The 16,212-nt window shown below is 49.6% G+C and overlaps 1 protein-coding gene across 1 annotated transcript; it reads left to right on the forward strand.

Moving 5' to 3' along the window:
* The first annotated feature begins 1,422 nt into the window (after positions 1-1,422).
* On the forward strand, positions 1,423-15,374 carry LOC149436372 (integrin beta-5-like). Its single transcript, XM_089661680.1, has 5 exons — positions 1,423-1,828; positions 4,061-4,161; positions 11,410-11,529; positions 13,146-13,312; positions 14,993-15,374. Exons 1-5 carry the CDS (start codon positions 1,695-1,697, stop codon positions 15,113-15,115), a joined length of 645 nt encoding a protein of 214 aa, XP_089517806.1. The 5' UTR covers positions 1,423-1,694; the 3' UTR covers positions 15,116-15,374.
* The last annotated feature ends 838 nt before the right edge of the window (positions 15,375-16,212 follow it).

The raw sequence follows: 16,212 nt of genomic DNA on the forward strand, positions 1-16,212 counted from the left end.
TGGGTATTGTTGGGGTGGAGCAGTGGGTATGTGTTGGGGTGGAGCAGTGGGTATGTGTTGGGGTGGAGCAGTGGGTATGTGTTGGGGTGGAGCAGTGGGTATGCGTTGGGTGGAGCAGAGGGTATGCGTGGGTGCAGCAGTGGGCATGCGTTGAGGTGGTGAGGTGGGTATGCGTTGGGTGCAGCAGTGGGCATGCGTTGAGGTGGTGAGGTGGGTATGCGTTGGGTGCAGCAGTGGGCATGTGTTGAGGTGGCGAGGTGGGTATGTGTTAGGGTGAAGCAATGGGTCTGTGTTGAGGTGGAGCAGTGTGTATGTATTAGGGTGGCGAGGTGGGTATGTGGTGGGTGGATCAGCGTGCATGTGTGGGGTGGAGCAGAGGGTATGCGTTGGGGTGGAGCAGTGGGTATGCGTTGGGGTGGAGTAGTGGGTATGCGTTGGGGTGGAGTAGTGGGTAAGATCCTCCATGTGAGGTTGTATATACAGCTGGATTTAGTACACCAGCCATGTCCCTGTGTTGTGCTTTCGGGGTTCTCGGGGTCGCAGTCTGGGGGGAGATCAGTCGCGGATTGGTGAAGACCAACCAATAACTGGCAGGAATAGTTTATTGATCTTTGTACGGCGTGATGGGGGAGGGGCAAGTCCAGGCTTGGCGGGGGTTCTGGAGGGGCCGGCACGGTGTCCCCGGACTATAACACCCAACGCTGTCCTGCCTGCGACCTCCCGGAGTTCATTCCTCCATGCTGGGAATCCTGATCCTCCGACAAATACAGATTCATCCGGAATGTCTCTTCATTGCTCCCCCATGGAAAGGTCTGAAGCACAGCGACCCCACTGCTTCCATCTCCCCACCCCTCTCAACTCCGCCCAGAGTAATCCAAGTGCACCGATCCCCCGCACCGCGCACCATTCCCCGCACCGCGCACCGATCCCCGCACCGCGCACAGATCCCCGAACCGCGCACAGGTCGTCACTCACATCTATGAAGCATGAAGACAGAAGTATATATATATATATATATATGTCAAAATTATCAATAAGGAACACAACGCCAGCAGCAGGAAAGCCAATGAAGGAGGACGATTAATGAAGTCTGCGTGCTTCCCTCATGTCAGCATGTTTACTGTGTTAGACAGACGGCACAGTGCAATGTGATCACTGGGGGAGGGAGACTGAGGAAATGCCCCCTCCTCCTTCTACAAAGTTACAATGTACAGTCTGATCACTGGGGGAGGGAAGACTGAGGAAATGCCTCCTCCTTCTACAAAGTTACAATGTATAGTCTGATCACTGGGGAGGGGAGACTGAGGAAATGCCTCCTCCTCCTTCTACAAAGTTACAAAGTACAGTCTGATCACTGGGGGAGGGGGGGACTGAGGAAATGACTCCTCCTTCTACAAAGTACAATGTACAGTCTGATCACTGTGGGAGTGGAGACTGAGGAAATGCTTCCTCCTGCCTGCAGCAGACTGATTACATCATCTCAGCCTAGGCACAGTTACTGACTGCAGCTGAAGGGCGGAGCTTTCCTGAACAGTGCCGCTGTTGTGTATTGTAAGGTGTCAGTGACACCCATTGTGGAGTGACGGGAAATCTCTTGTGTTGCAGGTCACGGTGAATGCGACTGCGGAGAATGTAAGTGTCACGCCGGCTACATCGGTGACAACTGTAACTGCACTACTGAGACCAGCAGCTGCATGTCCAGCGACGGGCAGATGTGCAGCGGGAAAGGGAACTGCGTGTGCGGCCGCTGCCAGTGCGTGGAGCCGGGGGCGTTCGGGGAGACCTGCGAGAAATGCCCCACCTGCCCCGACGCCTGCGGGACAAAAAGGTAAGCTCTCCGCCCTGGTGATGGCGCTACCGCCGGGCTTCATGTTACAAATCTGTGGCCGTCCAGCATCAAAGGTGGGGGAGGGGGGAGGGAAAAAACTGTGTGTTTCTGAACCGCGATAGAGAGTGCCGGCTGTGCTGCCTGGAGGGGCCGCACCTTTATGGACACTTTATGGGCAAAACTTTGTGGCCACCTGACCACCAAACCTACATGAGCTTCCTGGACATCCCAGTCCAAAACCAGGAACATGACATCGAGTTGTCCCCTCTGTGGATCTACCATCCTCCACTCTTCTGGGAAGGCAAGACTTTGGAGGGTCTCCGTGGGCATTTGTGTCCATTTGTGAGGTCAGCTACTGATGTTGGATGAGAAGACCCGGCTCAGACGTTGGGCACCCAAAAAAAAAAAAAGATTTGGTTCACGTTAGTCCCACGTTGGGCACCAATAGTAAGTCATAGCTCACATTTTGGGCATCCAAAAAATGGCTCACATGTTGGATGCCAAAAATAGACCTGGCTCACATGTTGGATGCCAAAAATAGACATGGCTCACATGTTGGATGCCAAAAATAGACCTGGCTCACATGTTGGATGCCAAAAAAAGACCTGGCTCACATGTTGGATGCCAAAAAAAGACCTGGCTCACATGTTGGGCGTCCAAAAAAAAAAGACCTGGCTCACATGTTGGATGCCAAGAAAAGGACCTAGCTCACATGTTGGGCCCACGTTGGGCACCAATAATAAGTCATGGCTCACATGTTTGGCACCCAAAAAAAGACCTGGCTCACATGTTGGGCGCTAAGAAAAGGACCTAGCTCACATTTTGGGCCCACGTTGGGCACCATAAAAAAAAAAAGATTTGGTTCACATGTACATAGGGGGTCCTACAGTACATATGGAATAATATAATACATAGGGGACCTACAGTACCTAAGGGGTCATATAATACATATGGGGTCCTTCAGTACATTGGGGGTTATAGAGTACGTATGGAATCATATAATACATAGGGGGTCCTATAGTACATTGGGGGTTATAGAGTACGTATGGAATCATATAATACATAGGGGGTCCTACAGTATATTGGGGGTTATAGAGTACGTATGGAATCATATAATACATATGGGGTCCTACAGTACATTGGGGGTTATAGAGTACGTATGGAATCATATAATACATAGGGGGTCCTATAGTACATTGGGGGTTATAGAGTACGTATGGAATCATATAATACATAGGGGGTCCTATAGTACCTAGGGGGTATACAGCACATACGGGGCATGTTGAGCAACAAAAAGACTTGCCTTACACGTTGGGTGCCAAAAAAAAAGACCTGGCTCACATGTTGGGCGCCAAAAAAGACCTGGCTCAAATGTTGGGCGCCAAAAAAGACCTGGCTCAAATGTTGGGCGCCAAAAAAGACCTGGCTCAAATGTTGGGCGCCAAGAAAAGGACCTGGCTCACATGTTGGACCCACGTTGGGCACAAAAAAAAAAGAATTGGCTCACATGTTGGGCCACACGTTAGATGCCAAAAAAAGATCTGACTGACCTGTTGGGCACCAAAAAAAGACCTTGCTCATATGTTGGGCACCAAAAAGACCTGGCTCACATGTTGGGCCCCACATTGGGAACTAATAGTAAGACCTGGCTCACACTTTGGGCACCAAAAAAAAGGACCTTGCTCACATGTTGGGCCCCACATTGGTCACCACAAAAGACCTGGCTCACCATTGGAGTTTCAATCCATCCCCAAGATGTCCGGTAGGGTTGAGGTCAGGGCTGTGTACAGGACACTGTTGTTCCTCCACACCAGACTGGTCCTCCATGTCTATATGGAGCTGGCACTGGGGACAGTCATGGGGGAACAGAAAAGGGTCTTCACCAAACTGTTCCCACAAGGCTGGAAGAGCCCAATTGTCTACAATGTTCTTGTATGATGGAGGATTACCGGGACCCCTCACTGGGGACACCTGAACTGGTGAGGTCCAATGGGGCTAAATGATCTGCTGACTCCAGTGCTAAGGCCTCCTCAACCAACGTTGGGTGTTCACACTCCTCCTAGAATATGAAATAAATACCCCCGGGGGGGGGGGGGGCGCTGTTGTGATGACTGGCTGGTTTGCAGGAACTGGAGAGGAGATCCTCCCAATGGGGGGGAAGGGCGTGTTTCTGATGGACTGAACCTTGGATGTTCTGACGTCTGGTCCCTCACAGTGTCTTCTGTTCCGCAGGGACTGTATCGAGTGCCGCTTGTACCAGACGGGGCGCCTTGCCGACAACCACACCTGCCATAAACTCTGCAAGGATGAGATCGCCCTGGTGGAAGCTTTGGGTAAGTCGGCTGGATCTGCGCTCTCGGCTGACCTGTACGGGGCTGAGAAGTCGGTTTGGAAATGGAAAATCGATTCATCTTTTGATGCCGAATTCCAGTAGATGAGAAATTGGATTTAATGTGACGTTTCCCGTGGATGTGATGCGTGGCCCATATTACAGTTCCGGGGTCCCTCTGGGGCAGGGGCGGACTGACAACTCATGGGGCCCCCGGGCAATAGGGGATCATGGGGCCCCTGTGTCCTTGCCCAAACTCAAAAAAGCCTATAAAAAAGGTACCAGTGGCATCTCATGGGGCCCCCTACTGACCCCGGGCCCTTGGGCAGTGCCCGAGTTTCCAAATGGTCAGTCCACCCCTGCTCTGGGGTCACTGCTGCTGATTCCTTTAGAATACGGGGACACCACATGGGGGGGGACACAGCAGTGGGTGGGAACAAAGCTGGGCAGGAACCCCACAAAGGAGGAGGAGAACACCCAAAACTCTCCAGTGTGCAGGAGCAGAGCCGGGAACCGGCCAGAGAGACCTGACCACTGGAGTCCCCGAGACATGAGAAGCCATTGGGTGACTCCTCCCACTACGCCTAGCACATTGATTGGGGCAGATGAACCTTAAAGTGTATATCCACCGAACTGCAAAAGTCGATTTTCAGAAAGTACATTTCAGTCATCTCTTTTACCGATCTTCTGATGACCAGAGAGACCCGGAGCCGCCATGTGAAAGCTGAAGATTAATCTGGTTATTTCTTGCCTTCCCTGGCTCCTCCCCCTCCCCCCCCATCAGTATATTTTAAATAAAACCTTTCTATTTTCATTATATGCCTTATTTTAGGTCCAGTAATGTCATCACTGGGTCTCTATGCTTCGCTATGCGATGCAGGCAGATCACGGCCTGGTGGGAGGAGCTGGAAGGGTGCTGTACATAACTTTCTGAAAGTAGCACAGCCTCAGTGCTCCTCTGAAAAGCCCTCATTCCTGATGTAAGCAGTGGGAGGGGTTATGCAAATCTCAAAATGCCATGAGGGGTGGGTGTCAGGCTGGAAAGAGCTAGATGATGCTGGGCGTCCTCCAGCCAGGAAAGGAGGCGGAACTCCATTTGACTTGCTGCAGCTTCTAATGCACATTGTGAGAACCTCACAGTGTGCAGTGACATCAGAGGAAGCCATTTCAGTCCAGGGGAGGAGCCAGTACACCTGTGCAAGACTGAAGGGGAGGAGCCGGTACACCTGTGCGAGACTGAAGGGGAGGAGCCGGTACACCTGTGCGAGACTGGAGGGGAGGAGCCGGTACACCTGTGCGAGACTGAAGGGGAGGAGCCGGTACACCTGTGCGAGACTGAAGGGGAGGAGCCGGTACACCTGTGCGAGACTGAAGGGGAGGAGCCGGTACACCTGTGCGAGACTGAAGGGGAGGAGCCGGTACACCTGTGCGAGACTGAAGGGGAGGAGCCGGTACACCTGTGCGAGACTGAAGGGGAGGAGCCGGTACACCTGTGCGAGACTAAAGGGGAGGAGCCGGTACACCTGTGTGAGACTGAAGGGGAGGAGTCGGTACATCTATGCAAGTCTGAAGGGGAGGAGCCAGTATGCCTGTGCAAGACTGGAGGGGAGGAGCCGGTACACCTGTGCAAGACTGGAGGGGAGGAGCCAGTACACCAGTGCAAGTCTGGTGGGGAGGCTGGAAAGGTGATTGGTGGAGGTCCCTCGGGGGCTGGACTCTTCATGAGCCTGTCCCGGGAGGATTATATGGGAGAGCTCCGCCCTGACGGCTTGGATTGCTCCGGATTTTCTCTAACTTCATTCTGGCCGGCGTTCAGTCATGGCGGAGGATCTGGGTGGGGTTCTTGGCAGCGGGGGATGGCGGTGATGTCATACGTAATTAGGACGCCTGTGAACTGCTCATAGGGGCGAGGTGGGTGTGGCGGTCACTCTGCGCGGTCCGAGTGGCCAATGCGGGTGATCCGATTCAAGGCACAAACATTATCCTTCACCGGCTGCAGAGTTGACGTAACATTTAGACACCGGCGGCCATTCGCACTGATTGCCCCGCAGCTGACCGCGTCTAACGTACCTTCCATTCCCAGCCATGGCTATGAGGCTGCGCTGGGTTCAGGGGGGGAGGGAGGTCGGCGCGGTGTCATGGCGGTCATATCTTCCCTCTTGTTTTTCTCGTCTCGGGATAAGTCGCTCCTAATGGATCCCATATGTCGGCACAGGAAGCGGCGCAATGCGCTGGAATTCCAGAGTCTGTAGATTCCCCCCCCCCCTCCCCCCAGGAATCTTCTGAGCTGTCAGCTGTGGAATTCAGCGCCGTGTTCTGCTGGCCGCGCCGCGCCAATGTTTACAGCTATGATGACATGCGGCAGACGCGGCCAGGAACGCCGCCATATTGAGGAAATCTCTCCAACAACACACAGATTACCCCGCCGGGTGAACAAAAGAAACTCGCCGTCGATGGCGAGCTAAAGGGTTACATAGGAACACATTTTATTTAACCCCTCCCCCTCCAGATTATTCCCCCCCCTCCAGAGGATTCTTCCCCCCTCCCCCTCCAGATTATTCCGCCCCCCTCCAGAGCATTCTTCCCCCCTCCCCCTCCAGATTATTCCCCCCCCCTCCAGAGGATCCCCCCCCCCTCCCCCTCCAGATTATTCCCCCCCCCTCCAGAGGATTCCCCCCCCCCCCTCCAGATTATTCCCCCCCCCTCCAGAGGATTCCCCCCCCCCCCAGCCACCTCCTGACCAGGCCATTTTTTGCGATACGGCGCAGCGTTACTTTAACTGACAATTGCGCGGTCATGCAACGCTGCACCCAAAAGACATCTACGTCCTTTTTCCCCCCACTAATAGAGCTTCTGCGGTTTTTATTTTTTGCGCTATAAACAAAAAAAAGACCGACAGTTTAAAAAAAACAAACAATATTTTTGCTATTTTCCAGTAAAAAAAAAAACAAAAAATCAAATTTCCTCATAAATTTTGGCAAAAATGTCTCCCGCTCCGTGTCTTCGCTGAAAAAAATCCCGATGCGTGGAAATTAATTGGTTCACGTGAGTTATAGCGTCTACAAATGGCGGGATAGACTGGGATTTTTTTTTCACTAGTAATGGGGGCGATCAGCGACTGCGGTGGGCATTCTGACACTGGGGGGGGGGGGGGCAGGAACTGACTTGGTGTCACTGACCTCCCCAGTGACACCAATACAGTGATCAGTGCTAATAAAAAGGCACTGACGCTGTACTAATGGCACTGGACAGGAAGGGGTTAACATGAGGGGCGATCAAAGGGTTACCTGTGTGCTGGGAGTGTTTCACTGTGAGCATGCTGCTATGCAGAGCTATACAAAGCAGTGTGCAGGAGCTGACAGGGGAGAGATCTGTGCTGTTTATACACGGGTCTCTCCCGCGTCAGATATACTCCGCGATCACAGGGTGCCAGCAGTGATCAACAACCGAGGCCATGAATGGCGGCGCGGTTACGGCACGCATGCGCCCCCTACCTGGAACTGGAAAATCACGTGTATGTATGTGATTGTGCGCACCCGTGCCGCCCTGGAGCAGGATTTCCGCTATAATGCGGCGCGGAAGCGATTCACTGACATCATCTGCAGATAGAAGCTCATTCCTTTCATGTGAAGATGAATAAAACACACTATATTCTAAAGTAACAATGTTACTTTGTATCTCCATCTCCCGTCTGATCGATGTTTATAAACAATGTTACTTTGTATCTCCATCTCCCGTCTGATCGATGTTTATAAACAATGTTACTTTGTATCTCTATCTCCCGTCTGATCGATGTTTATAAACAATGTTACTTTGTATCTCCATCTCCCGTCTGATCGATGTTTATAAACAATGTTACTTTGTATCTCTCTATCTCCCGTCTGATCGATGTTTATAAACAATGTTACTTTGTATCTCCATCTCCCGTCTGATCGATGTTTATAAACAATGTTACTTTGTATCTCTCTATCTCCCGTCTGATCGATGTTTATAAACAATGTTACTTTGTATCTCTATCTCCCGTCTGATCGATGTTTATAAACAATGTTACTTTGTATCTCCATCTCCCGTCTGATCGATGTTTATAAACAATGTTACTTTGTATCTCCATCTCCCGTCTGATCGATGTTTATAAACAATGTTACTTTGTATCTCTCTATCTCCCGTCTGATCGATGTTTATAAACAATGTTACTTTGTATCTCCATCTCCCGTCTGATCGATGTTTATAAACAATGTTACTTTGTATCTCCATCTCCCGTCTGATCGATGTTTATAAACAATGTTACTTTGTATCCCTCTATCTCCCGTCTGATCGATGTTTATAAACAATGTTACTTTGTATCCCTCTATCTCCCGTCTGATCGATGTTTATAAACAATGTTACTTTGTATCTCTCCATCTCCCGTCTGATCGATGTTTATAAACAATGTTACTTTGTATCTCTCCATCTCCCGTCTGATCGATGTTTATAAACAATGTTACTTTGTATCTCTCCATCTCCCGTCTGATCGATGTTTATAAACAATGTTACTTTGTATCTCTCCATCTCCCGTCTGATCGATGTTTATAAACAATGTTACTTTGTATCCCTCTATCTCCCGTCTGATCGATGTTTATAAACAATGTTACTTTGTATCCCTCCATCTCCCGTCTGATCGATGTTTATAAACAATGTTACTTTGTATCTCTCCATCTCCCGTCTGATCGATGTTTATAAACAATGTTACTTTGTATCTCTCTATCCCCGTCTGATCGATGTTTATAAACAATGTTACTTTGTATCCCTCTATCTCCCGTCTGATCGATGTTTATAAACAATGTTACTTTGTATCTCTCTATCTCCCGTCTGATCGATGTTTATAAACAATGTTACTTTGTATCTCTCCATCTCCCGTCTGATCGATGTTTATAAACAATGTTACTTTGTATCTCTCCATCTCCCGTCTGATCGATGTTTATAAACAATGTTACTTTGTATCTCTATCTCCCGTCTGATCGATGTTTATAAACAATGTTACTTTGTATCCCTCTATCTCCCGTCTGATCGATGTTTATAAACAATGTTACTTTGTATCTCCATCTCCCGTCTGATCGATGTTTATAAACAATGTTACTTTGTATCTCCATCTCCCGTCTGATCGATGTTTGTAAACAATGTTACTTTGTATCTCTCCATCTCCCGTCTGATCGATGTTTATAAACAATGTTACTTTGTATCTCTATCTCCCGTCTGATCGATGTTTATAAACAATGTTACTTTGTATCCCTCTATCTCCCGTCTGATCGATGTTTATAAACAATGTTACTTTGTATCCCTCTATCTCCCGTCTGATCGATGTTTATAAACAATGTTACTTTGTATCCCTCTATCTCCCGTCTGATCGATGTTTATAAACAATGTTACTTTGTATCCCTCTATCTCCCGTCTGATCGATGTTTATAAACAATGTTACTTTGTATCTCTCCATCTCCCGTCTGATCGATGTTTATAAACAATGTTACTTTGTATCTCTCTATCCCCGTCTGATCGATGTTTATAAACAATGTTACTTTGTATCCCTCTATCTCCCGTCTGATCGATGTTTATAAACAATGTTACTTTGTATCTCTCTATCTCCCGTCTGATCGATGTTTATAAACAATGTTACTTTGTATCTCTCTATCTCCTCTCTGATCGATGTTTATAAACAATGTTACTTTGTATCTCTCTATTTCCTGTCTGACCGATGTCTGTAAACAATGTTACTTTGTATCTCTCTCTTTCCCGTCTGGTCGATGTTTATAAACATTGTATCAGATGTCTTCAGCTTCTGTATTTACACAGATACTCCCAGTTGTCATTTATCTGGGAATAGCTGACAAGTGTAGTGGGACAGAAGGACGGGACATGCTACATAGTCCCTGAAGCTTTCTGGGTGTGTGTAGCATGTCCATTGTCCACAACCAGTTAAAGTAAAGAAAGTCAAAGTCGGTTAAAACCGAACTAAGCCTAATCCTTCTCCCATCCCCCATTCTAAGCCCCATGTTGTCTATACCTACCTAATCGAAGGACACTCCAGGTTGGTCACCTGACCAGGTCCCAGTGCTGGCTTCAGGGGAGAGGAGGGACAGCAGACAATGGATGCCCCATAGTATGGATGAAATCACCGCCTAGCGTCTGCAGCCATTGTCACTGCTCTCTGCCCTGAAGCCAGCCATTGGGGAGATCACATGACAGGACTGGAGCATCCTCAGGAGGGGTAAGGAGACATCTTTCCTTTGCAAGGTAGATAGAGTAGGCTTAGAATGGGGGTGGGAGCCGGTTTAAGCTTCGTCTTTTACTTTAACCAGTTGTGAATGCTGGGTGTACTACACACAGCCCAAAGCTTCAGGGACTATGTAGCACGTCCCGTCCTGTCAGCAATTAGGTTTTTGACCAGACTTTTACTTTTCTCCACCGTTCATGAGGACGATATGGTACAAATTGCTTGGGTTTGTCTCCCGGGGTGAACTTTGATGGTGTCACAATCTTCAGGGACTATGTAGCACGTCCCATCCTGTCAGCAATTAGGTTTTTGACCAGACTTTTACTTTTCTCCACCGTTCATGAGGACGATATGGTACAAATTGCTTGGGTTTGTCTCCCGGGGTGAACTTTGATGGTGTCACAATCTTCAGGGACTATGTAGCACGTCCCGTCCTGTCAGCAATTAGGTTTTTGACCAGACTTTTACTTTTCTCCACCGTTCATGAGGACGATATGGTACAAATTGCTTGGGTTTGTCTCCCGGGGTGAACTTTGATGGTGTCACAATCTTCAGGGACTATGTAGCACGTCCCATCCTGTCAGCAATTAGGTTTTTGACCAGACTTTTACTTTTCTCCACCGTTCATGAGGACGATATGGTACAAATTGCTTGGGTTTGTCTCCCGGGGTGAACTTTGATGGTGTCACAATCTTCAGGGACTATGTAGCACGTCCCATCCTGTCAGCAATTAGGTTTTTGACTGTTCTCCACCTTTCATGAGGACGATATGGTACAAATTGCATGTTTTTTATCTCCCGTGGTGAACTTTGATGGTGTCACAATCTGTGTGGAGACATTGATGACATCACACGGGGGACTTTGCGGCTCAGAAGATCGCTGTGTCCGATGAATGCGCAGAAGAGAAATGCCGTATTCGGGAACATCTTGTATTGTGTATTTCTGCTGTTAATGCCGGTGATTGAGGTTTTATTTATTATATCTTTATTTTATATCCGTCCTCAGAGACCGACAAGCCGGAGGCCGTCCTGTGCGTCTACAAGACTGACAACGAGTGCGTCATGCGGTTCATGTACTCGGAGGAGGCGAGCGGCAAATCCATCCTGAGCGTCCTGAAGGAGCCGGGTCAGTATAATGGCGCCGTTCTCATTGGTGATTGGATGTGGATCCGTTCAGTGCCGACCGTCGCATTACTGTTACTAGACGCGGTTGTGATGGTGAAACACAGAGAGGAAATAAAAGAGCGCTGGGTCCATTTTTTATTTCTTTTTTCTGTTTAACCCCTTCCCGTCCCCCATGTATATAAACGGCCTCCCCACCCCCTGCTTGTGCTCGCTTCCTGGGAGCGCGCAGCACTGCGATCCGGTGCCCGCTGTGTCCTCCGGACACAGTGGAACACAGATCGTCGGACGGGACCTCTGTGTGAGATCCCGATCATGTGATCACTGATTGGCCAATCAGTGACCACATGAAGAGTAGTAAGCAAGATGTCACTTCTGGCACCATTGCTTACTACGTGTGAAATCTGTGAATGATCACCAAGGTCAATGCAGGGAAGTGTAGCTTGGCAAATGTAAACGGCTCCACCTGCTGGATGGGAATTAAACTACAAAATATTGTAAATTTCAAATTTACCTTAAAAAATGTTTTTTCTTTAGTCCCTTTAAAGCAGTGGTCTCCAAACTGCGTTCCGGGGGCCGGATGTGGCCCTTTGCACGCTTTTATCAGGCCCCTGGAGCACTATTTCATCCACTAACACCAACGAAGGGATATAATTCCTATCCATGACATCATCGATGGGGCACAATTTCTCCCAATGATATCAACAATGGGGCCCAATAACATCAATGTTGGGGCACAATTCCTCCCAATGACACCATCGATGGGGCACAATTCCTCCCAATGACACCATCGATGGGGCACAATTCCTCCCAATGACACCAATGATGGGGCGCAATTCCTCCCAATGACACCAATGATGGGGCAATATTCCTCCCAATGACACCATCGATGGGGCACAATTCCTCCCAATGACACCAATGATGGGGCGCTATTCCTCCCACTGACACCAATGACGGGGCGCTATTCCTCCCACTGACACCAATGACGGGGCGCTATTCCTCCCACTGACACCAATGACGGGGCGCTATTCCTCCCACTGACACCAATGACGGGGCGCTATTCCTCCCACTGACACCAATGACGGGACGCTATTCCTCCCACTGACACCAATGACGGGGCGCTATTCCTCCCACTGACACCAATGACGGGGCGCTATTCCTCCCACTGACACCAATGACGGGGCGCTATTCCTCCCACTGACACCAATGGTGGGGCGCTATTCCTCCCACTGACACCATCGATGGGGCGCTATTCCTCCCACTGACACCATCGATGGGGCACTATTCCTCCCACTGACACCAATGATGGGGCACTATTCCACCCACTGACACCAATGATGGGGCACAGTTCCTCCCAATGACACCATCGATGGGGCACAGGTCCTCTCAATGACACCAAAGATGGGGCATTCTTTACTCCCACTGATGCCAGGACATTTTCTACTCCCGATGTCCATGGCCCGGCCCTGCTAAAGACTGAAGGACAGTAAATTGGCCCTCTGTGTATGAAGTGTGGAGCCCCCTAGTGGCGTGTTGATGTAACAATACGTTTCCTTTGTGATTTGTTACTTTCTGATCGTTTCCCCAGGAATTATAAGTTGTGTGTCTCCTCCTCTGCAGAGTGTGCGGGGGCCCCCGACGCCCTGACTGTCCTCCTGGCTGTGGTGGGAAGTATATTACTAGTTGGACTCGTCCTTCTGGCCGTCTGGAAACTTCTGGTCACAATTCACGATCGACGCGAGTTTGCACGCTTCCAGAGCGAGCGTTCCCGAGCCAAGTATGAAATGGTGAGTCCTGCGGGCGTGTCTATCACCCCCCTCCCCCCCCCATATTATTAAGGGAGGAGCCATCTGCTCCACGTCTTAGGCATTCATGTGAAGCTGGAGATCCTATTACTTCCCCTTCACACTGATACATATAGCGGCACAAATCGCAAGGGGAGGGGCCAATGATTAATTCGCTGTGAATGACGGTGCTTCTCTGAGATGAGTGCTGCTGCTAGGTAAGCAGAGAGGGTGGGAGTTCCTCTGTTCCACCGCCTTTTGTCCTTTCAATGGTTGCTAGGACGAGCAAACCGTGCCATTGGTTGCTGGGATGCAGGTGGTCAGGCCGCTAGGATTATCATTGGTCGCTAGGATGCAGGTGGTCAGGCCACACACCATCACAGCCTGCTAGGATCATCATTGGTTGCCGGGATGCAGGTGGTCAGGTTGCACAGCATCACTGGCCGCTAGGATCATCATTGGTTGCTGGGAGGCACATAGTCAGGCTGCACAGCATCACTGGCCGCTAGGATCATCATTGTTGGTTGCTGGGATGCAGGTGGTCAGGTTGCACAGCATAACTGGCTGCTAGGATCCTCATTGGTTGCTAGGGTGCAGGTGGTCAGGTTGCACAGCATCACTGACTGGCTAGGATCATCATTGGTTGCCAGGATACACATGGTCAGGCTGCACAGCATCACTGGCCGCTAGGATCATCAGTGGTTGCTGGGATGCAGGTGGTCAGGCTGCACAGCATAACTGGGTGCTAGGATTGTCATTGGTTGCTGGAATGCAGGTGGTCAGGCTGCACAGCATAACTGGGTGCTAGGATTGTCATTGGTTGCCGGGATGCAGGTGGTCAGGCTGCACAGCATCACTGGCCGCTAGGATCATCATTGGTTGCTAGGATGCAGGTGATCAGACTGTACAGCATTGCTGGCCGCTAGGATCATCATTGGTTGCTGGGATCACCTGCATCCGAACGACCAATCATGCTGTGCGGCCTGACCACCTGCATTCTAAAAAAAAAAAAACAATGGCGTTTTGTGGCTCAGCCACCTTTGCCTTGGCAACCAATGAAAAGACAGGAGGGGTGAAACAGGAACTGGGTGGGGGCCCTTTACCTGCCCCAAGTGCGCTCACCGAACAGCAGTTGAGCTCAGCAATGGTAACGCCCACAAATTGGGCTTCTGTCTGGGGAGGAGCTATAGCAAACACGCATTTTCTTCCCATGTGATGCAGTTTCATTGAAGAACTCCTACAGATATTCCTTCCCTCCAGTGACAACAATGGTAACGCCCACAAATCGGGCTTCTGTCAGGGGAGGAGCTATAACAGACAGGCATTTTCTTCCCATGTGATGCAGTTTCATTGGAGAACTCCTACAGATATTCCTTCCCTCCAGTGACAACAATGGTAACGCCCACAAATTGGGCTTCTGTCTGGGGAGGAGCTATAGCAAACACGCATTTTCTTCCCATGTGATGCAGTTTCATTGAAGAACTCCTACAGATATTCCTTCCCTCCAGTGACAACAATGGTAACGCCCACAAATCGGGCTTCTGTCAGGGGAGGAGCTATAACAAACAGGCATTTTCTTCCTCTGTGATGCAGTTTCGTTGGAGAACTTCCCTCCAGTGACAACAATGTATCTCTTTTGCTTCCATTCTACAACCTATCAATGCTTCTGTTTCCCCCATTCAGGCGTCCAATCCCTTGTACCGGCAGCCGATCTCCACCCACAACATGGACGAGGTGTACAGCATGATGGGAAAGTCCTACAACGGAACCTCCAACGGCTACCGAGGGGAGAGCGATAATTACTGAGACCCAGATGGGCGTTTTATCGCAGGAGACCCGTATGGCGCGCTGGCGGAGGAGGCGGTCGGGGGATGGTCACGATGGGCTAATTTGCACATTTAAAGACTTTATACTGGGCGGCGGCGGCACCGCGCACAGCTGTCAGACGCCGTCTCGTGGACTTTCCTGTTGGATCCGGTACAATCCCACCTGACGGTGCGGAGGGGGGAGGGGTGGAGACACCTCCAGCTCTGTGCACATTGACTGGCTGATAGGGACCCGCCGATCCCAGAATCCTTTGGGGAAGGGGGGGGGGTGGAGGGGTAATATAGAAAAATTTAAAAATGGCCGATGGAGAAGAGGCTGCACTGACCTTCGTAGCACAACCCAGAGATTAGACACAAGTGCCGCTCATAGAGCTCGTGTTTTATATTTTTTATCTAGATTATAATTTAGGTCTCGGCGCACCATTATCGCATCGGTCGGCAGCCGATGCGGGGGGGGGGGAGGGGCAGGGGGGGGTCTGGATTCCGGGTGTATCCGCTGAGGAAGTAACACAGAAACAGAAGAGTGATGGAAGAAGAAGAGCGAGCGGTCCATCAAGTCTGCACAGTTTTTTTTTTTTTCCTTGTTTTTTATGGGGGGGGGGGGGGCTTACGTTAGGGTGAGAAAAGTAAAGTCCTTTATCTTTTTATTTAATTTTTTTTTTTAAATTGGGGGGGGGGGGTCACATTAGGGTGAGAAAAGTAAAGTCTTTTATTTAATTTTTTTCGCTTTTTTTTTTTTTTATATTGGGGGGGTAGGGGGTCACATTAGGGAGAGAAAAGTAGTTTTTTGGGGGTTTTTTTTCATTTTTTTATTGGGGGGGGGGGTAGGGGGCCACATTAAGGTGAGAAAAGTAGTTTTTGGGGGTGTTTTTTTTTGGGTTTTTTTGTTATTGGGGGGGGGGGGAGGGGTTCACATTAGGGTGAGAAAAGTAAAGTCTTTTATTTAATTTTTTTCGCTTTTTTTTTTTTTTATATTGGGGGGGTAGGGGGTCACATTAGGGAGAGAAAAGTAGTTTTTTGGGTTTTTTTTTTTCATTTTTTCTTTTTTTTATTGGGGGGGGGGGGTAGGGGGCCACA

This window comes from Staurois parvus, unplaced genomic scaffold (genome assembly GCF_062004578.1).
Source record: "Staurois parvus isolate SC_StPar_1 unplaced genomic scaffold, SC_StPar_1.0 ptg001366l, whole genome shotgun sequence".
Taxonomy (NCBI): Eukaryota; Metazoa; Chordata; class Amphibia; order Anura; family Ranidae; genus Staurois; species Staurois parvus.